General features: G+C 47.4%; 3 protein-coding genes across 5 annotated transcripts in view; all 3 read left to right on the top strand.

Moving 5' to 3' along the window:
• The first annotated feature begins 5,109 nt into the window (after positions 1–5,109).
• Positions 5,110–21,029, top strand: part of LOC119433535 (probable ATP-dependent RNA helicase vasa-like) — a 59,885-nt gene continuing 43,965 nt past the window's right edge. The window contains exon 1 of one of the 2 annotated variants that reach the window (XM_049659122.1): positions 5,110–5,129. The gene's annotated coding sequence lies outside the window, so the exon portion shown is untranslated. Of the gene's footprint in view, positions 5,130–6,113; positions 6,161–21,029 lie in introns of those variants that run through there. The other variant, XM_037700784.2, reaches the window with a different exon arrangement.
• Positions 6,094–20,209, top strand: LOC119432646 (uncharacterized). Of its 2 annotated transcripts, XM_037699803.2 has the most exons (7): positions 6,094–6,185; positions 6,833–6,878; positions 12,713–12,774; positions 15,335–15,392; positions 16,835–17,120; positions 19,227–19,310; positions 20,161–20,206. In XM_037699803.2, exons 2-7 carry the CDS (start codon positions 6,841–6,843, stop codon positions 20,194–20,196), a joined length of 564 nt encoding a protein of 187 aa, XP_037555731.1. In that variant the 5' UTR covers positions 6,094–6,185; positions 6,833–6,840; the 3' UTR covers positions 20,197–20,206. The 2 variants fall into 2 exon arrangements, with proteins under 2 accessions (XP_037555731.1, XP_049515080.1); XM_049659123.1 differs by lacking the exon at positions 19,227–19,310 and having other exon boundaries at positions 20,161–20,209.
• Positions 20,277–21,029, top strand: part of LOC119432645 (uncharacterized) — a 4,830-nt gene continuing 4,077 nt past the window's right edge. The window contains exon 1 of the mRNA XM_049658342.1: positions 20,277–20,280. Within this exon, the coding sequence (XP_049514299.1) occupies positions 20,277–20,280 (4 nt within the window). The remainder of the gene's footprint in view (positions 20,281–21,029) is intronic.

The following is a 21,029-nucleotide window of genomic DNA, read 5'->3' as shown; positions in this document are numbered from 1 at the left end:
AATAACTATCGGTAGTTTGAGCAGACTCTATACATGTATATCAGACATGGGACCCCCACCCCACGTGCGCGTGTGCTTGTGAAGATATTAAGTAAAAAGCAAGCGCAGTAAAACAGTTACGACAGGTACAGTGGGCGTTTGCAGTAACCGCCTTTCATCGCACCACAATTGACAAATCGCAATTGACCCGTCTTCGAAAAACGCATCATTGAGACGCCCCGCCCGATCGGAGAAGGCATCGTTAATCGCTAATTTCCCTTAAGCGTAGATGGCGTCGTCCTCGTCGGGGCGAAGTGGGTTTCACAAGTCAAGGACGGCTATAGACGTGAAAATGCACGTGTGACCAGGCTATACCTACTCCCATAGCAATAGCTTGTTCGCTGCGTCTTTGCGCTAGAAAAAAAAAAATTTTTTTTCGAAGCTTTCGTCGCCCTGCTCCCTCTAACGAGAGCGCTGCATTTCCTGCGGCAAGTGCATATATAGGCCGCTGTGTCTTCCGCCTTGTGCGAGCGTGCAGCCATCATTTAAATGCCTTTACGTCAACAGATTCAGAATTGTGCAGAATATTTCACCGCACAGCATAGATATGGCATGTGTACGCAGTTTTAAGTAGTACGTGTAACTCGTTTCTGCTTCACTTACGCCGGCGCGAACAGTAGGCAGCCTCGTACCTCACAGAATCCCGACTGATCGGTCGAGGTTCTGTGACAACTGAAATATTGGTTGCCATCCCTCCTCTAAACATCCACTGTGAAATTCAAGTCCGTCCGGAAGACGTTCTGTTCTCAACCGGGAAACGTAGACGGCTTCAGCTGAATGTGTAGCATGAACGACTGGCGCCTGCTGAAAATCAAGCAAAGAAATCCGGGATTGAGATTTTTCGAACAGTCTTATAAACACAGTTCTTAATTGTTAATTGTTGGAGTTTAACGTCCCAAAACCACGATATGATTATGAGAGACGCCATAGTGGAGGGCTCCGGAAATTTCGACCACCTGGGGTCTTTAACGTGGACCTAAATCTAAATAAACGGGCCTCGAGCATTTTCGCCCGCATCTAAAATGCGGCCGCCGCATTTGTTGCTTCATTTGTTGCGCATTCTCGCCCGAAACTCGTAGAGTGCCAAAGCCTTGACAAACGCCGCGCCACGTTTTTTCCGTATGCCGACATGATTCACTGTAAATTACCAACGCAAACGGAAGCGCCCAGGCATGAAATTGTGACAGTAGCACCGGTATCTTGAATCATGTCAGCGCGAAGTGAAGGCATCGCTACAAAATCGCGGCCCTGTGATTTCGCTATGTGGTTCAGCACGCTAAATCGTTGCAGCTGGGGTCCGAAATATACGGTGGTACACTTGTCTCCCCGCCCCCCATATATTTTTGTTTTTCTCTATTGAATACCGGGGCAGAGACGACTTGGGTGGTAAACAACTACAGAAATGCGAACGAAGCGTTTTCTTTCTCTCTCTCTCTCTGTTTTTTTTTTTTTTTTTTTGCATGCACACAATGCTGACGTCGTGTGTTCCACCTGGGTGTTCCTCTCAACAGTGCAGGCCCGGTGCTGCAGGGCTCTTGACGCGACTCAACTGCCACGTCGTACTAGTGCGCCCGCAGGCTGAAGCAAGCCGTCGAGTCTCGGCGTTGAGGGTAAGAACTGTAGCTGGGGTTGACGAACCCTCCCTTTCTTCCCGGAGTTTTTATTTTTCGGCGAAGTAGGAGCTTATCGCGAGTTTTGACCACGTGCTGTGTACTACGAACTCTTCGCGTTGTTGCGGTTCTTGTCGGCGCGTAGTACGAAAACTCGTCAAGCGAACTGCGCGATGCTATTCGCTGAGCCTTCAAATAATCGGTGTTTTCTTTTGTAAGAGGGAGGAGTCTTGGAGCGGTAAGCCCAGAAAAATTTATCATAGTCGATGACAACCTAAGGATTCAAGGGTTACGTCTAAGCTCTGACACAATTTGCGTAGACGCGTCTGCCAATTAGGTTCGCTGACGTCAAGCGGTTTCACGATCAAACCTGAACGTCTAGGCAAAGTTTGTGGGTGACCTTGGTATCACTGCTCCGCCGGAGGTGCAATTTCAGCTTGAAACTACTAGCTTTTATTTTCGGATTAGTCTAGCATTTACATTAGCAAAGCAAAGTCATTAAGCTATGAGCGGATTCAGGTTGGCTAGGTTCAGAGCATAGCCTTCAGAGGTGAAGGGCAAGTTCATTGCGTTTTTGTGGGTGGATCTTGTTTGCCATTCTTAGGATGTCAGCGACCATAAGACGCCCTAAATAATTTATTCTAACAGCGTTTTTGCGAACCCCTTTCGGTGCCGTTTTTCATGAGGTGTATGCGTTGTGACGTCATCACGCAGTTCTCGCACTCGCTAAGTCTGCGCACTCGGTTTCGACAGACTAGGGGTGTGCGAATATTCGAAACTCTTGGAACAGTCAATCGGATATTGTGCTCGAGTCTATATTCGCCAACCCGAATAGTGTTCGAATGCGTCACATGGTCAAATGCTCTTAATCATTAAAAATAAGGAGGCTATGAAAAACTCTAAACCAGGATTGTTTGAAAACTGTTTTCAGTTAATTTAGCGATAAGAGGTTAATCTGATTAATACGAGAGAAAATGAAGGAGAAAGCCGCATTTTTTTTTCTGTTGCTCGCCGAAACTACAGCGCCGTTACCTTAATGTGACCGTCACAGATTTCAACGTTTTTTTTTTTTTTTTTTCATATTTGGGCCGCAGTGAACAATAGGCTTGCAGTGAAATTTCTCGAAACTTGCAGTGTTCAATCTTTGGCTCCTTTAGAACGCAATGTTTAAATTGAAACCGTCACGGCAGCTCCAAGGGGGCGATGCCACCAGTCTCCCTATTCTTGCGACTTTCCTGGCTTATACCATTTGAGCCTCTTATTGCGGTAAGAGTTGTATTTCTGGCATTGTAGAGGGATATGTTACTCATGCAGGTGAAATGTTTCTCATTGGAGTTCCTTTAAAATAGCACAAACGCGACAGCACATGCAAAGATGCTGTCTGTGCATTTACTGCAACTATACACTAATTGACCGTTACGTTGACTGGAAATTTCAGATAATTACCCCGCTCCCCAACCAAGGACGAAAAAACTTTTATCTTGTTAGTAGCTCCGATATGCAAACTGGGCAGCTGACATCTTGCAACGCGTTAGCACCGCGCGAATGAGATTATATCTTGAGATAGGCTCTCCGATTCTGTTGTGTTATAACTGTTTTCGAAAACAACTTACGGTGCCGAATTGTTTTATTGCGATAGCAATTATATGGACACTTCCACCGGATTTCTGCCGTCGTCGTCGCCGTCGCCGTGAGGTTCCGTATAGATAAAATCTTAGCCGCGCGCCGTATGCCCGAGCGGAAGCGTGCGGGGACGCACGCTGTCACGGAGAGCGAACGCACTCAATCTTCCACGCGCAATCAAGGAAGCGGGAAGCGAGCGCCGGAGGGAGCGGGGAGGGGGGGGGGGGGGGCGCATTTCTACTCTGCCAACAACCGCGCTCGTCGCTCGCTTGCACCGTCTCTTATCTCCACACGGTTCTGACCTTTATGCGCTGTGCATTCGCCGCTCAGTTTCCGTTGAAGCGATAGACCGCACGTAACTTCGCCCGCTGCGGCGTATATGCGCTTGCTGCCAGCGTTTTGACAGTCATTAGACAGTTTTAGTTTAGCGTGGTTACCGGAATAGCGGGCGTACCGGAATAGCGGGATCAAAATGCGCATGCGCAGAACGCTAAACGAGCCATACCGTTTACCGTGCGCACGCTATTTCTCAGAGTCGAGATCTGCGCGCGGGCGGATGACCGGCGCCACGAGATGGCGACACATGCCCCGCGAAAGCGCTTGATGCTCCGCCTCCTCGGCGGCGCGGGCAACCAGGCAAGCCGCCTGGTCTGAACAAGCCCGCGCTCTAGCCACTGTACCCGCGCGCTCGCCGACTCACCGCGTTGAAAACCCGCTTGGCCGCTTGGACGCTCCGCTTTCGGTGTGAACGTGCCCTTAACGTTAACCGTGTTAGCGTGTTTACGTAGTGTACGTAAAACATGGCGGCGGTCCCGGCCGCCCGCTTCGAACTGAATTTGGAGTTGCTGTTGAATAATTCACTTCGTTGGTAGGCAATGACTGCGTAAATGGCTTTCGCTTACCTTCAGGCAGGATCGACAATAAGTTTTTATGGATAATTTAGCAGAGTTTTCGAGATCGCTTCTCGTTTCGAACGCGCCTAAGCCTAACGAAAGAAATTTTCTTTGAGATGTGAGCGCCACCTGGCGATATAGTCGGGAGATAGGCCCGACGACGGCATATGGCCTCTGAGATGTGAGAATTTCGGAGGCTATGGTAGACAGCTTGTACTGCTTGTCTGTTTCGTTGCAGATAGACGGACATGGGAAGTAAAAATACAACGCGCTCCTGGCTTCCATTGCGCTGCTTATCGCACTTTCCGGACGCCCACACACATATCTTAGGTGCCCTATGTATGCGAAATTCAAAGCGTAATGGAATAGCGTCCCGCATGTAAACTACGCTATCACGCTATACTAAAACTCTCTTTCTGCAAAGTTCGTTTGCGGAACGGTAACGCTATTTCCCGTAACCCCGCTATTACGCTAACGCTAAACTAAAACTGTCTGTTGTCTGCAGTCATTCAGTGTGATCTATTCATGTTTGTTTGTGCGCGCTCACACCACAGTTAGTAATAGTCGGGCCACATTTTCCAACGCGCGCTACACATGCAATGCTGCCCGGATCGGCAGTGCAGCGCTACAGGTGTCCCTTCGCACGCGCTGCCCACGGGCAGCGCTTCTCATCAACACCACCGTTTCACACGCGCCTTCTCGTGGTCATCGAGTCTCTTCATGTCGGTCTACTTACGCCGCAGCACACCTGCTTACTTAATCAGCTCATGTTTACTACAATTCATATTGCTACCAAAGCCGCTCAGCTTACTTCCTATGACATTGCTGTGTTGCTATCGCATTCATTGCTTCACCCTTAGGGCGAAACTGTGACATTTTTTTTACTGTGATACATGAATTGCTAATTTCGCCATTTCTTTCACGAGCAGCAGGCCATCATCACGCCACTCAAGCCTTCTGTTTGGTAAGTACACATGCGAGGCGCTGAAAAAGTTAGCGTGTACTGCTCCCCCCCTCCCCCCTCTTTCGAAATTCTGTTAGTATGCAACCTGCCCAGTCCCCCCTCCACTCCCTCCACTCGGAACAAAAATTCTACACACGCCACTGCACGCACTCTCTCTACGCGGGACGATTATTTCTCGATTAGTCGGAAATGAGTAGATAAACATGCAGAACTACAGATGGTATAGCCTGAGTACACTGGCTCGTTACGTCAGTAGAAGATGCAGGGGCGGTTATCTTGGCACACATAGAGGAAGGAAAGGAAGTATTTTTCTTCCTTCATGTTGGCACAGTACCCAACAATGCTGTCGCATGTCAACGTCGATGTGTCCCGCGTTAGTCACGCGAAAGTTGGAAGAATTCGATCCCGAAAGTGATCGTCCGACAGAACCACCCAAGAAACGCTTGCTAAGAAAGAACGCCTGCGCTGTATCGCAGAAGCGTACTGAAGCCTGCGAGTGCAGATTTGTCGAGTCCTGCTTGGTCAAACAATCAGTAATGGCCAAAAAAACGTGGGCATAAACACAACGTACTTCGAACGCTCTACGGCATTCTTCACCATACTTCGCCACTATAGCTCCACACCGTTTTTATCGTTAGCATTTTGCTTGGATATCCTACCTAACAAACACGCACATTATGCAAGACTTAGAACGAATCTGAACTGCAGCCATGGAGTTCTTTCCTTTTCCCCCTCCATGCCTGCCCCGCCGCAAGTTGCCGCAAATGACATCGAACCATAGAGTTTCTGACTAGTGAGAAACTCTATGCATCGAACCATTTGTATGGATGTTCTGTGATAGAACCAGATAGCACCTTGCTGGAGAAGCGAGCACAACCACGACCGCCCCTCGGCGCTTTTTCTTGATGATGATTTGTGGCTAATAGGCTGGTAGCTAGCGCCGCTAGCGGCGACAGTTGCGCACTCTGACAACCACGTGATCGTGATCTCCCGCCAGTGGTGCGGCAAGTGCGTTCGCGCTCGCATCGTTTCAGTGCACGGAGGCTGACAACAACGGTGAGGTTGTGTCGGACTTGGCGTCCGCGCATTCTTTTTACAGCTAATTTGTGGCGCGTCGTGAAGTGTTGAATCTCTCGCCGTTGCGTTTTTGAGCAATTTTCGTTCGCAGCTGTCGTTTTTTACTAGCTGGTGACGCGTCTGCGGCCTGTCAGCACAAACGCTAGGCCTTCGCCGCGCTCAAGACCACGGATATCTTTCACTTTCGTTCTAGCGCCTTCTGAATAAAGGGTAAAACGTACCGGCTTAAATGCGTCATTATTGACAACCTTTGCACTGCGCAAAGCGTACGTTATTTTTCACTTTGGTCTAATGTCAGCTACGTGAAGGGGCGAGCTGTTTTTCCGCGGACTTGTCAAAAACGCAACACGTGGTTCGGTATTCAGTGTTTCGTGTTCGCTTGTTCTCCATTTCTGCAACCCTTATCGCGGATCCGAGTTGACATTGTAACGCCCAGTTCCTGCCCAATAGCGTAATTGTATTTTGTTACGTCGAGCGTTGTGAAATGCGCAGCGTTTTTTCTTTTTTTTTTTCTGCGCTCTTTGTTGTCGAAGCGCAGCTGCCTTGTTAAACCATTTGCCTGTCTGTCATAACGGGACGCCTTCCGTTTCTTGTTAATAAGCGTAATGTTATGCATTTTATTACAGGAGGCTTGATGGCTGATGTAACAGGTTATACGGCTGGCGGCTTTGGGTGAGTCAACTTTTCCGAAAAACCTCACTTTTTCGGGACGCAGTCGCGAACGAGGTAGCGGTTCCCGTATCTTTTTGTTTTGCTGCCAACGCTTTCTCAAAACAGGAAGTTGTGTCTGCTGTCGTTTTTTTTCGACGTGGTCAGTTTTGCATCGACTGTTCTTCCCCTGCATGGCAGCGTTTCATTCACCATTCGCCGTGGGCCAAGTCTTATCAGAAGGCGAGCGCTCTTAGTTTCGGAATCGCTCGGTCACAATCGATGAATGGTGGATTCGTAAAAAGTTGCACGAACGCAATGGACTTGTCAGGCATAAACGCCTACGGCGATGGTGGTTTGATTGGAAAACGCGGTAAGATTTGCGGCGCTGTTCAGCGCCCGGCCGGGTGTGTTCGTGCATTATTCAAACTAACGCCCGGTGAGCGTTGTCGGGCTGTGCGGCATCTCAAATTGCAGTAGCTCTGCCGATAGAATCTGCTCAATACAGCGAAGCGGCAGGTGCGAGGCCGAAATGTTCACTGGGTAGTCGGAGCGCTCACTGGAACCGCCGTGCTCGAAGCAACGCAACCCGCTGTTTCTCAAGGAAACATCCGTAATAGCCTTTCAAGGGTCAGTGGCTACCGGCCTTACGGTAGCGCCAGCGATCCGCGAACGTAGTGGTTCGGCTCGGTTGCTGTGTGAGCGTTGAATCGGCGTTCCGGCAGTTTTTGCCGTCGTTTTATGCAGCCGACTGATTGTGCATATCGGTGCGAGCTTGTTGCTGGTGCTGCGATTTAGGTGCCCATAGGATTAATGCTGCACACTCGGCAAGAATGCAGAAGTGAGAAGCTGCTGGTGACAATTGCGCAGCTTCTTTCGGAGCACCGTGGTCGGTTTCATGCTTATCAGGTAGTGCTGCAAAAGCCACACAAGTGGATTGTGCCCTGCATTTCAGCGTAGTTGTTGTGCAACGTTTTTAACCAAGTCGCTCAAGCCTTTGTGGCATTGCCTGCTATGTATGAAATGGACCAATTCAGAAATTTGTTTTCTCAGCACTTGACTGACAGCTGGGCTTTCATTCTGAAACAATTCATTTCTGACATATAGTAGGATTTCGCCAGTCAGTGCAGTGGATTTGTCCACTCGCTGCAGAACAAGGCCCCCTGCTTACAGTAATGAAGCATCTGTGTTAAACAAGAAATTTTACTTGTGTGTGAATTGCCAGAGAGCAACTGAAACGAGCAGTGTGTGCCTTCGAATGGTTTTCTCTTCGGCTTCAAAATTTTCGTTAGCGTAGCTAACATTAGTGTAGTTAAAATCACTGAAAGCTGAGCTGGTTGGGTCTGTTTGGATTCACGGTGCGGTTTAAAGGCAGGGCAGTGGTACAAAACAAAGGACTGTGCTAGTGCTGGTTATCAAAGGGACAGTAGTTGGGTGTTTTGTGTTTTACTGTTATGTTTTGTATGCCTACCTTTCTGTACCTTGGAGTCAAATTGCATTGGTGAGATACCTAGTCATGTTGTGTAATAGGGAACCAGTGCTGGCCAGGAGGTGTTGTGGCAATTTGAGTGTGCAACTAAAACGTGCCGACATTCTGGCAGAAGGTACCACAAAAATAACAGTCGCATTTCTAGCGATAGCAAATGTGCACCTGTATGAACGCTAATGCCAGGTGCACTCAACCATGGGCTGTCGGTGTGAGCTGCCAGCACGCGGTGTTGGCAGTGAATTTGTTCGGAAATTGAAATAGAACTTTTCTCTGCCTCCTAGACTGCATATTACAGCACTGGTGCTTGCGTGCAAACTATCAGGACTGGTTGCCAGTTCTGCCAGTTTAATTGTTCAGCAGATGACTTTTCATCACAAAATTGGCAATTTCATTCAGCAGTAAAGGTATGAGGTCAAGTGCTGGGAAAAAAAAGTTTAAAAAAGGATAAACAATACAAATTATTGGTCTACATCATAAAGCACACTTTTTTAGGCCCATGTGAACCTTATTAAAGTTTGCATTATTTTTGCAATATTTTTATTATTTGAAAATTTTAATTAAATGTGGGTCTCACGCCAACAGTAAAAACTCTAATTTAACTTTAAAAAAACAGTTTTTGGCAGTGATATAGGAGAGGCTTTGATCTGTGCAATGAACCAAAACTACTGAGATCAGATGAATTATCGAAGCATAGTGATGAAATAACCGAAAACATGTGTGCTTCCATTGGGTGTGCCTTGGTGTAAAAGGCATCCATATCAAAACTTGTGGCACGATTTTACTTGTTGAGGTTTGTTGCACACCCAATAATGTGAGAAAGAAGCGTGCAAAGTTAAAAAAAAAAAAGCTTTATTAGGGAAAAAGTTAGGAATGTTTGTGTTTGAAGAAATTCTGTAAGAGTCCACCTAGTGGACAGTCCACTAGGTGCAATTGTAGAGAATACCCCCCCCCGGCCTATGCATTAGCTTTCTGCTTTGGACAGGCCTAGGTCTGTGCAACCTAGCAACTTATGCAGGGTTGTAAGTGCTGTGGCCATTGCGCCATATTGCACTACACAAGTTGCTGCTTTATCATAATAAACCTTGTGCAAACAGGATGACACGAGGGGACATGGCACTTTGTCATCCTGCAACGCGTGTTCTTGTCATCCTCTTTGTGCTAACATTTATTACAAATATGCACCACTAGCCTGTCAATGCATGCTGCTGAATCTATGAAAGCCTGCTCGCTGGATTTCTAGCTGGCTCGACTTGCAGATTTAGTGGTAAGCGTACAGCCATAACTGTGCATTAGCTAATGTTTACCTCTGGAATCCAAACCCATGCAGTCCATTTCACTATTGGTGTCTTCAGAGTGTACGTGTTTGCTTGACACAAAGTTACTTGGCAGACTGGCAAATAAAGTTCTGTGCTGTACAATGCATAATGCATGTTTAAGGCTTGTGCATTTGCATGCTATGCAGCCGCGATACTAATTTTATGGGGCTGTTGGGAAGAAAGGGCATGGTGTTAAGCTGGGCAAGCTGCGATGAATGTGAGCATATAAAAGAATTTAGCTTTTGTAATTACACGTAGTGCACTTCGTCCTCTTAAGAATACTATGTTGATTGGTTAGGTATCGGAATTGTTTCTGGCAGCGCTGCAAGCTTCTGCATTGCCTTTTGTTGCTTGCTTTTCATTTTCATATTGCCATTTTATTTTAGTCTTATTATTGTCCCTTTTGCAATACCTGTGTATTAACCATTTAATGTATCAATGCTGACCAGTGGCGTGGCCAGGGGCTGGTACACCGGCCAAGTGCAAATGTAATGCAGCCCACTATGTGCAGAGAATCCAGCATCTCTGTTATCTATTGAGGTGTGCAAAAGTCTTGGCATTTTATTTGCATGAGCAACGCACACTTGCTGGCACAGAATGACTGACAGCATATACCACCTTTCGTAAAGGTATAACACGTAATGTGTGGCAGAGGCATGTGGCATGAAGCACGCTGTGGATTGCCAGAAATGATACACGGCTATCGTGATGTAGAAATGGCCCATCAACCCAAAGATACGTACTGCGCCTGAGCGAGAGAACATGTTCTGCGACAGAACTGCAATAGAAGGGAAGAGGCTGTAGCTAACGTGTCCATGGACTTCCCATGGCAAAAGCGGCACGAAAAGTATACATTGCATCAACGTGGACTGTTATGCCATTCCGGAAACACTGTGGTGCAAGTGTTGTGCCAAGAAAACACTTCAGAGAATTGTCTGAAGGGTCTGCATTCCTCTAGCGCAATTTAAATCGCCTGCTAAGAGTGAGGTGTGACATTGCATATGGCATCACTGCCCTTTACTACTTTCAGTGTGTAAAACAATGCCAGACAGCCTGTGCTGCTGTTTTGCTTAAAACGTGATAGCATGGTCATAATGAATTAGATTCAGCTAAGAGCGTCCCGAGACATTGCATGGATATGGCATTTTTTGCTCCTTTCAGAAATATTGCTTGTTGCCCAGAAGCTAGTGCGGCAGCCCGCCCATGCGATTGCGTAACATGCCAACCAGTGCGCCCACTTTTATCTGAATGAGCTTTTGTTACTTTATCCCTTTCGTGACAGCAATGAATAAATGGTAAAATGAGCCTTTGCTTGTCTAGTCTCGCACTAAGTGCAAAGTATCTTGAGATTGTGTGCGCTCAATCTGACTAGCTAACCGTAAAAAGTGCCGCCTGCTGCCGCAATACCTCGCCGAGCTATGACGTCACTGCATTGCCTAGCAACCACCTCGTGGAACGGCGTGTGCCTCCTCTCCGTGCTGTGCACATGTTGCCCGGACATGGGACGTTAAGGAGAGGGAAAGACAAATTGAGAGCGAGATAGAGGAATTGTAGCACAGAGGCAACGCGCAGAGCTGCTGCTGACGCCGCCCCTATTTCTCGCGTTCGCGCTGAGTTACAACCTAGCTTCAGCCGTAAGCCCTTACACTGCCCAGCCTGGCAGTTTCAAGTGTTGCGTGGCCGAGTGCAAGCTTGTTTTTTGGCTTTAGATATCGCCACAGCATGTAGTATCCCCTGGATAAAATGTTGGCCTATGGCCCTTTCTACGTTTATTTACGGGTATATGATTCTATTCATTCAGACAGTGACAGCTGGTCGCTGCTTTTTTCATGTTGTGCTTTTGTCTGTTGTATTGCTGTCTCTTGAATGTTTCGTCCATGTGGTTGACTCTCTAGTGTAAGCCTTGCGAGACAGCAAAACAAGTGCAGCACTGCATGGTGCTGCATGATAAACTACTAAAACATGAGGGTGGGTACGAGCAAAAACTGATCCTGTTGACCACCCGCTGTTTCGTTGTCAAGGTAATGCCAGTGAAGTGCAAGTAACAAACTTGCAGAGGGTACAACAAATGTGCAATATAACACAGCACGTGTGTTGTGTGCCCTCTGTATGTTCCTGTTTCTTGCTCAGGTTTTCTTGTGCTTTACTTGCTGTATGTTGTACCAACAAGGCTGAATTTCTACCCTTCGGTATACTGAAAGTCCTTTTATTGCAAGAATCGAACGGAACTGGACAAGTAGCATTTTCTTTTGCATTATAGGGCAATACAATGGTCTTCGACAGTTTTAGCAGAGCGTTCACGGTCGTATCTTACCAATTTACGCACAGCCGAACGGTAGCGGGAACGCTAATGCGCATGCGCATAATGCTTGCATCGGAACGAAGAACGCTGCCCACGCTCCGCTACGAAGCCGTGCGAGCGGAGTGTTTGGGTGCATCTACTGGTTGCTTTGTAGTTTTACAGCCATGCTGAGCACGTGTGACCGGAGTCTCAGAAAGATGCGCTTGTCAAACAAGCGGAATCAACGCAGTTGATGCAGCCAGTAGTGTGCGTGAAATGTTAGCGGAGCGTAAGCATTGCTCTGCTAAAACTGTCTATTGTCATTGGTTGAGTATCGACATATCTCCAAAATCGCCCGGTGTCCCAACGTTTCCCTTAATTTCTCTAATACTAAAGCTTTGTTCTCGATAATATTGATGCCTTAAATGACTTCTGTCACTTTAGCTTGAATGAATATTTGCCTTTCGTGTCTCTTTAACTAGAACAGAGAACTACAAGGGGCTTCTCCATTGCCCAGCAGGCTCTGATTGCTGAATGGTCCACGGAAGCACTGGTGGCACACGAAGTTTAGCAAATCTGTGCTGTCCATCATTCTCATGTTGGCCTAACCGCCATGTTTTCAGCTCCAATGGACATTGGTGCCATTGTTCTGTCCAGTAATATTAGCAGGAAGCTTTAAGACTGGCTGCACTACACACACCGGTGGCGAGATCGAGTTGGTTTTGGTTTGGGTCATATAGCGCTGACTGGTTGCAATTGTTGCTTTTTCCAGCCTAGGCCGCGGGCGAGGCGTTCGAACGGCTACGGGTGTTGCGCAGGCTGAAAAGACACCGGGTGAGTAGTGGCATCACTTGCGAAATCTGCACATTCAATTTGTGCAAGTTCGCAAATGCAAAGAGCATGAGCTTGGACAGTGTTACACTAGTTGTGGCATGCTAGGCCAAGGTTGGGCGGGTGAGTGCACCAATTTGTAGTGCTGTGCAAGTACGTTGGGGAAAGCGTAGTGGGCGTGGTGGTGGCACACTCCTGTCTGCAAACTAACAATGTTTCAAGGATGCATGGAACGAGGACAGTGTGGTTGGCTTTAATTTTTTAATTGTGCAGCGGGAGTCATTGGCTTGGAGGACTCAACTAACAGCATTGTTGCTAGATTGTAGTGGCTTTTTCAGTGGAGGTTGGCCAGACAAGTGGTACAATCATTTGGTTGCTGTGGGTAACATAGGGACCATGGGAGACGACATAGTCCTGGCTATACTGTGTGACCATGATTATCTGCTCTCTGCAGGAACTGAAGTTACCCAGGTGCAAGTGCATTTCATGCCATATTCTTGCAGTGCAAAAGAAAAAATCTGCTGGAAATGCCAGTTGCAAAGTATGAGTACTTAACAGCTACAGTTTCCTACTGGCAGTACTAATACATTTCGGCACCATTTTTATCATATCGAGTAAATGCACCACTGCTTAATTGCAAGAAAATGGCAGAACAGTACTTTTCAAGAATGTTCATAGCAAAATGAATATTCAGCAAGGGCCAACATTTGTAAGATCTCTCCAAAAGCCGCATGCACTACTGCTTCAATTACCGTTTCAAAAAAAAATGGGGGAGGAGGGAGAAAAACCACGCGAGTGCATTTCACGCAAGGGAAATTTATTGAAGGGGTTGCTAAGACTACTCATCGTCACTAGAGTTGGCCTCACTGGTACTGCTGCCGTCATAGCTGCTGCGGTCCCACAGCACGTCGTCATCAAAAGCGAGTCCACACTTCTCGAACGACCGCACCACGACATCGCGCGGTACAGCCCACCACGCAGAGAGGACCCACCCACACACAGTAGCCAGAGAGGCCAAATTTTCTCGCGCTGAAGCCGCCACTGCCGCACCACACGTTCACTGACTCCAGACTTGCGTCCCGCTGCGCAGTTAGTTTCCTCAACATGGAGGATAGCAGCCCGTTTGAACGCTGCTGAGAACGAGCGCCGAAAGTTCTTGGCACTCACGACAGGCGCGACGATTCAGCCTAACAGCAGAAGTGACAGATGCGCGCGGCCGTCGAAATCAATCTTATCTCAAAGCAAAGCTCTTCCACCAACTACTAATACCCCCAAACGATGGCTCTTCCGCCAACTACCAATACCCCCCTAACGACAGCTCTTCCGCCATCTACCAATACCCCCTAAACGGCGGCTCTTCCATGATCGGTGCTCCCACAAGAGCCGTGCACTCGTGGTGCGTGCAATCAAAATGTATGCAATACAGTAAATTATTACGCTACGCTTCTACCGTAACCATAAAAACGTAGGTGCAAAGTTGTAACCATGCCGTAGCGCCCCCGATTCCTCGTATCTCTTGCCGTTACTCGCAGTACACGGTTCGATTTCGATTCTAAGTCGACCCCCCAACATTGGTTTGCCAAATTTTTAAAAATGGGTCGACCTACAATCGTGTAAATACGGTAATGAAAACCTCAATATCTTAAATATATAGCATAGTGGTTGTGTTTAGAGCTTGAAAAATTCGGACAGTACTTGTCTGAAAGCTGAATGCACAAGCTGAGTGTTTAAATGTGGCCAATAAACCTAGCTTGTCAACCAACCACTTCAAAGGTGTAGGCAAATTAAATAAATGCGTACAGTTATGCGAAACATGTTAATGGCGCTGTTCTTGCGTTGTTCCTGCGACTTCCTTGTGTGGCACGGGTAAGTGGATGCTGTGGCCTTTATTGTGCCAATTCAGGGTGCGCAGTTGTGTTGCAAGCAGTCTTCAACGAATCCCTTTACTGCAATGCACTCACTTCATTTTAGTGGTCGTTAGAAGGGAGATCTCCACTTTGCAAAGTAGAGCTGCGTAGATGTGATGTGGTGGTAGTTTGCAAGCGATAAAGCTATAAAAGCATTCGTCTGGTCACACGTGGCATGCAGTGTTCATGCTTTCAGGTGTCAATAGTTTAAAGTGAGCAGCTCTTATCTATAGAAAGTCGATATGGATAGCGAAGAATAGTCGAGGTTTAAAACATGCCTAACATGTCTTGGACCGCCTCTTGTTTTAACATAAAAGCATTTTAGTACTCCAATTTAGTGTCAGCCTGTTAAGAATGTACAGCACATGACCTATTTGCAAATCCTGTGGCCACGAAAGTAATGTGCATCGCTAGTAAAGGCATATAACAAAGGGCATATGGTGACCGACTGCGTTACGATTTTGAGGAATCCGCTGAATGGTGTCGTGAACTCGTGTGTAGACAACAGTGGTTCTACGGTAGACAAAACAGTGGCTTTTCATTGTGCAAAGTTTTGCCAGGGCCATGCTTTGATTTTGTAGCTTTGCCTGTGAGCACAGTGGTGCTTGCTGCAGTGTATTGCAGCTGCATTGTGCATGCTCTCTTCCCTCGCACAGGTTCTGGGCAGTCAACTAACGGTTGGGGAACCACTGCACCCACCACAGATTCGTCGGGGTGAGTGTGCGCGATTGATCGAGCCGCATGTGCCCACTTTCTTCTTGCGCATTCTCTTGCAGATTACTTTCACGGAAGTGTTGGGAATGCTCAAGTCTCACTAAGGGGGATGCATTTATGGGCGCGCAGCATGTGCAAGCTCACTTTGCATGTTCCCGCTTGGTTGCAATGTTTTGCTTGCTTGGGGTAGGGTAGCCTTGCATAAACAAATGCTGCAACAAATGTTGTTTGAACCAGAGCACGTCTGACGCTGGAAATGTTCGACTACCATGGAAATGTTCAACACGACAATGGGACAGATGAACTGGCTATATTGTGTGGCTCCCAATAAGAATCACTTCAAGGGCCCCTCACCAGGTCTGGCCATTTTGAGCTGACACACGCAGGGCATACAATGCGCGCTAAACAATCGTGCCTGCAAAGTATTAGATCTCTACACGCCGAGGAGAGAGCTTAAATTTCAAACTCCGTTTGCCCTTCACCCCGCGGGCGCTGCGCTTCCAGCCGTCGAGTCTACGTCAATCATGTCTAGTGCTCCTACGTACATAGCAGTGCTGGGACGTCATTCGGTGACACGCGACTTCGATAATTATTCAAGGCAACATCAGTTATTAGAGGTACTTAGGTTTCGTCTGCTTGTTCCCACGTCCTGCAATTGCACATGCTGAGAAATAATTCTTTTACCGCGTTCCAGCGCCTGCCTCGATCATGCTTTTCATCGTCTCGTGCCTGCCTCAGTGCTCAATAATTACGACGCCGACTTATACTGCTAGTCAAGTATTGTCATGCAGAGCGTGGAAAATCGTCCACTGTGTGAAACGAGACAAATGCAGCAGCTCGCGCTTTAAACCGTTACTGGAAAAACGCGAGTGAAAAAATACGTGGGGCCCGTGACGTATTCGTCCTGCGGTCCTCTGGCTCGTGTATGGGAAAACGCAGGAAAAAAAAGGAATTTTGCTTGTGGAGGCTAGACCACGCTTCAGGGAATGAAATGGATGGGTTGGCCGCACTTCAAATATTTCTCTCTGCTATTAATGCACTAATTTGTAAAATTACTTAATTCCACTTTTAGAGGGCATGTAACTTGCGTTGCATAACGGAACTGGACAACAAAGCTCTCTAGTCTCGGCTTCTCTCAAGCTGCCTTTGTGCTTAAAGCTTCAGCTCGACGGCCAACTCCCTTTTGCTTGCCTTGTACTGCCAGGCTTCGGCGGTACAAGGCAAGGAATAACAAGCACAAGGTTTATTGCTCCAGAGGATTGATGCGGAAGCATCCTGTACTTTGTAACGAGGGTCTAATAACATAACATTGCCAAAGCGTTCCTATAGCCAGGTTGCTAGCAGTGGGGGTAATTGAAGTAAGTGTCCGGTCGCCATAAGCACCAGCAGATGTACCCAGTGTGACGGGATCCACACCGGCGGCATGCTACTCTTCTTTGCAGCTGGGGGGGTACAGGAGGAGGCCAGTCCAACAGTGTGCCAGCCGAGGCTGGCTGGGGCGCTACAAACGGTGCTGTTGACTCCGGCTGGAACAACAATGGCGCCGGTGACAACAACATGGGGCCTGCAGCACGCCGGCTGCAGATGACCCCTGGCAGGAAGACACCAGCAGCGGGTGGAAGGAGGAGCCCAGTTCAAGCTATGGTGGCGGCTCTAGCAGCTTTGGCGGCGGAGGAAGTTACGGAAGTGGTGGCGGTGGCCGCTCTGGTGGGGGTGGCGGAAGCAGAGGTGGGTCGGCATTTTTTTTTAGGGGATCTTTTGTCAATTTTACTGATGTGTAGTGACGTGGAGGAAGCAGGGTTCATACTTTTCGAATACCTCTTGCTTGAAATAAAGTAATGTTCACATCTTAGTGTTCGTAATGTTGGGAAGCTGTTGAGGGTTATTGCATATTATCAAGCATTGTTTATTAGTACAAATGAGGCATTAGGTGCAAATGAATAAGTATTTCTTTGCATATCCACGATTCTTTAGAAGAGTGAAAAAGGCAGTCTTGTTCCGAGTGATGTAGCATGTGTACAGTGGCTTTCAGGGCAAATTTTTTTTTTTTTTTTTATGCCGGGATATTCAACATGAAAAATATGTAGTCGAAACTTGCAAAACGAAATCGGCAGGAAAAGCAAAAAAAAAAAAAGAAATTTGCTTTCGCAGGAGTTTCGTTGGCCCAAATATGAGACAGAACAGACGGGGGTTTTCTTGATGCTGTTGTCCTTGGTGGTCCTGGGCGCCAGCTTTTCTCACATGACTTATGGCCTCGTCTGTAATCTCATTGTGCACAATGTCTTCATTCGTACGAACACTGACACTGTGGCTATCTGGAACTTCATTTTCCATGGGAAAAATTTTGCCCCATGCATTGGTCAGCGATGGCGGCACTGCGCCGACAGCACTGTCATCGAGTGGCGCATTCCAGCAAATCATTCTCCGGTGCTGCTGGAAAAGCACATGAAGCCGGCATGCTTAAAACAATGTGCAGTGATGGCTGGACACATTTAACTGCACATTTAACTACAAAGACAGCAAGCTGCAGGCAATCCCAAATTTGTTGGCAGTCTCCCATCTTGCCTCTTTCAACCCGGGCAATAATTGCAGCCTAATTTCAGCTTTTTTGCTACAGGCATCTTGGCAGGCTGGCAAAGCAGACGGTCAATTTGCCACACACGCTGCTGACGCACCCTAGCACGTGTGGCGAGAAACAGGTGCCGTGTCAATTCAGTCGGGCCAGCTTGTCAATACGTGGTGTGGTCACGCTTAAGCAGAGTTGCATATCTGCAGCCACATTCAACCCGTTTCTGTATTTGCTTTTCAAGTATGTAATCGTGGAAAAAGCATGCTTACATGCACATGTCGTAGTAGAAAACTGCAACAGAAAGGAAGATGGAGAAAGAAAAACATTTCTGCAGTCCCCAACCAGAATGCCTCAAGGCTTGCAGTAGCCACACACACGTACCCCCATTTGAGAGAACCACAGGCTTGTGCCGTTTAGAGGCACAACCAGTGCACTTGCGCAGTTTGTTGGTTAATATGGGATTGCTTGTTATGAAATGCATTGAACTCCTATGGGCATTCAACGGGGAACCGAAAATATTTAGCTGCAGCGATAATTTCGTTATCGTGGGATTTGACTGCCGTCTTGCCATTCTGCCAGTACTGGTCTGTGGGTGTGAAGCGTAGATGCCATAAGAAGCATGCGAGGGCACCAAGAACTGTGTAGCGCACAATGGTACAGAAAATTGCAACAGCAATAATTTGGGTTGATAAAGCAGAAGCACGAGCAGTTTATATTCTGGTTGGAGTGAGTTGTGCTTTCAACTTTCTGTTCCATTGTAACTCAACTGAGGGTGTAGGTGGTGTTATGGATGAATAGGCAGGGGTAGCCTGTAATCAGCTGATGCACATCAGGTGCAAAGGTTAGCCAGTACAGGCTATACAGAACTGGTTTATGGTAGTTTTATTATACACTGTGCTCTAAATTGCTGTGAAGTTTTGTCACAAAGCAGCAGTGACTGGCAGTTCTGCCTCACAGGGGTCCAGATTGTCACCTGTTCTGTAGAGCTGGATGAAAGCCATCAAGAAAACTGCTAAGGAAACAACTCCGTGCGGTGGTCAATGGAATGGATATGGGTGTATTGTTTCCAAGGGTTTTAGTGGTGGTTGAAGGGTAGGTTGGTTTAATGCGCAAGCTTTTCAAGGTGTTTGCAGTAAATTTTAGCATGCTGACACTGTCATATTGTGTAAAACCATAAACATCTCAAGTGCTGCGGCTGCTGCACTGGGGGCTTGTCTGTCTTGGGCAGAAATGCCTGACAAGGTGTGTGCTCGCGTGTACCACAGTGCGCTCTGGCTGGGACAACCGAGCAGGTGGAGGAGGCGGCGGCGGAGGACATCGTTCAGATGGCCGTCGTACAGGTGGCAGAGGTGTGAAGTGGTAAACGCCGCCTGGGCTTACATAGAAACCCTCTTGCTGTGGTTGCTTGCTTTACGGGGGCTGGTCTGCTCTGTCGCAGCTGCTTGGTTGTTGTGGGTGGTCCCCTGTGTTGTGAGGCTGTCGTAGTTGCCTGCCTACCTGTGTGTTGCACGGCACCGCTTGGCGCACACCTGCGAGGTCAATCTGTGCACCCAATCCCTGAACTAGGGTTCCTGTACAAACCGAAGGATGGGTCTGTTTTTTCTGGCGGTGTTGGTCGTGTCCTTATTTTGTTTGCACTGGATCTTTAGTTTGCAATGAGTCGCCTAGCCTGCTTTTGTGGCTTTTACTCAATCCCTGCCTTGTTGCTGGCTGCTGGGCTTGCATTTGCGTGCATTCTGCCACAGCAAAAAGCAAAATGGGGCCTGTCTTGTGCTGTCATCTCGTCTGGTCGGGCTGTATCAGTGCCTAGTGTTATTGTTTGTGTATTCGTACTGGAGGTATTGAAATGTGAGCTAGTTTGTGTGCGTGTTAGTGATGGAAGCAGTCCAATGCTGTCGCTATTGACCAAATTTGATTGGCACTTATTGCATTTGAAATCGTTACTGGTGCAGACCCGACAATTTCTGAAGCACTTAAATCGAGGCTACACACAATTGTAGGGAGGTTTTTGAATAAGTATTCTATGGGTACTGGGTATAATGCGCAGACTAATTTCGTTCGTGCCTTCAGGTGCTGCAGTAAAGTTAACAGTAAGCAGCTAAGTTATATGAAGGCGGGCACTGTGCAGATGCGACTAGAAGCGGAGAGGGCAGCCGGACAGGTCTGGCTGGTGTTTTACCCACTAATCTGTTGTTGCAGCCTGCTTCAAATGCAACCAGGAAGGCATATGAGTAGAGATTGCCCTAACGGGGACTCTGGAGGTGAGGCCGTGGAAGGGGTGAGTGGCTGGTTTCTCGACCTGTGTTGTGGTGGACATGTGTGTGTGCAGGATAGGACTGTTCGAATTTGAATCAAACGTTAAAGTTCAAAGCCACATGCTAGCTTTTCTCTTAATTTAAGCACTTGTCAGTTTTTTGCACATGATTTGACATCTGTATACAGTAAAACCTCGTTAATTCAGACTTCACGGGACCCAAAAAATGTCTGTATTAACAGAATGTCTAATTAATAATAATAATAATGTTTATTTTTCATCATCACACTGATGAAGGAAGGTAGGTAAAAGCTGCTCTTCGTAGAGGCAGCTTGACAAAGGCCCACAGCTACCTTTGTACAAACGTCAGCAGCGGCAATTACAATAAAATGCAACATACAGCAAATCTGCTTGAAAAAAGAATACAGAGAGATATCTTATATATATCATATGAGACTCAGTTCACATAGTGCAAAGGGCCATGTAATTTAAAAATCTAACTATGCAGCTTGCGCAATTCAGTCGGAGTACATTGCTGAAAATCTATACCAGCTTATCGAGGGTATCCAGAAAACTGAGAACTGCTTACTACTTCAACCCGCTTTTATTTAGTGAATGAATGAGCGACTCTGTTGCTATTTTGCACAAAAGCAGAGCAGAAGCTGAAATTCTCGACATCTCTGTCACAGTGGCGATCGCGGTCTCGTGACTCCTTTCGTACTTGGCCGCGTTTTGCACTATCGCGCGCACATCCTGCTGATCATAATCGGATGAACCGGTGCTCTTCATCCTCGACAGCTTGCACCAATTCAAA

Source organism: Dermacentor silvarum, chromosome 11 (genome assembly GCF_013339745.2).
Source record: "Dermacentor silvarum isolate Dsil-2018 chromosome 11, BIME_Dsil_1.4, whole genome shotgun sequence".
NCBI classification, from domain to species: Eukaryota; Metazoa; Arthropoda; class Arachnida; order Ixodida; family Ixodidae; genus Dermacentor; species Dermacentor silvarum.
Note: the sequence above shows the minus strand (reverse complement) of the source record. Positions and strands in the feature narration are given on the sequence as shown.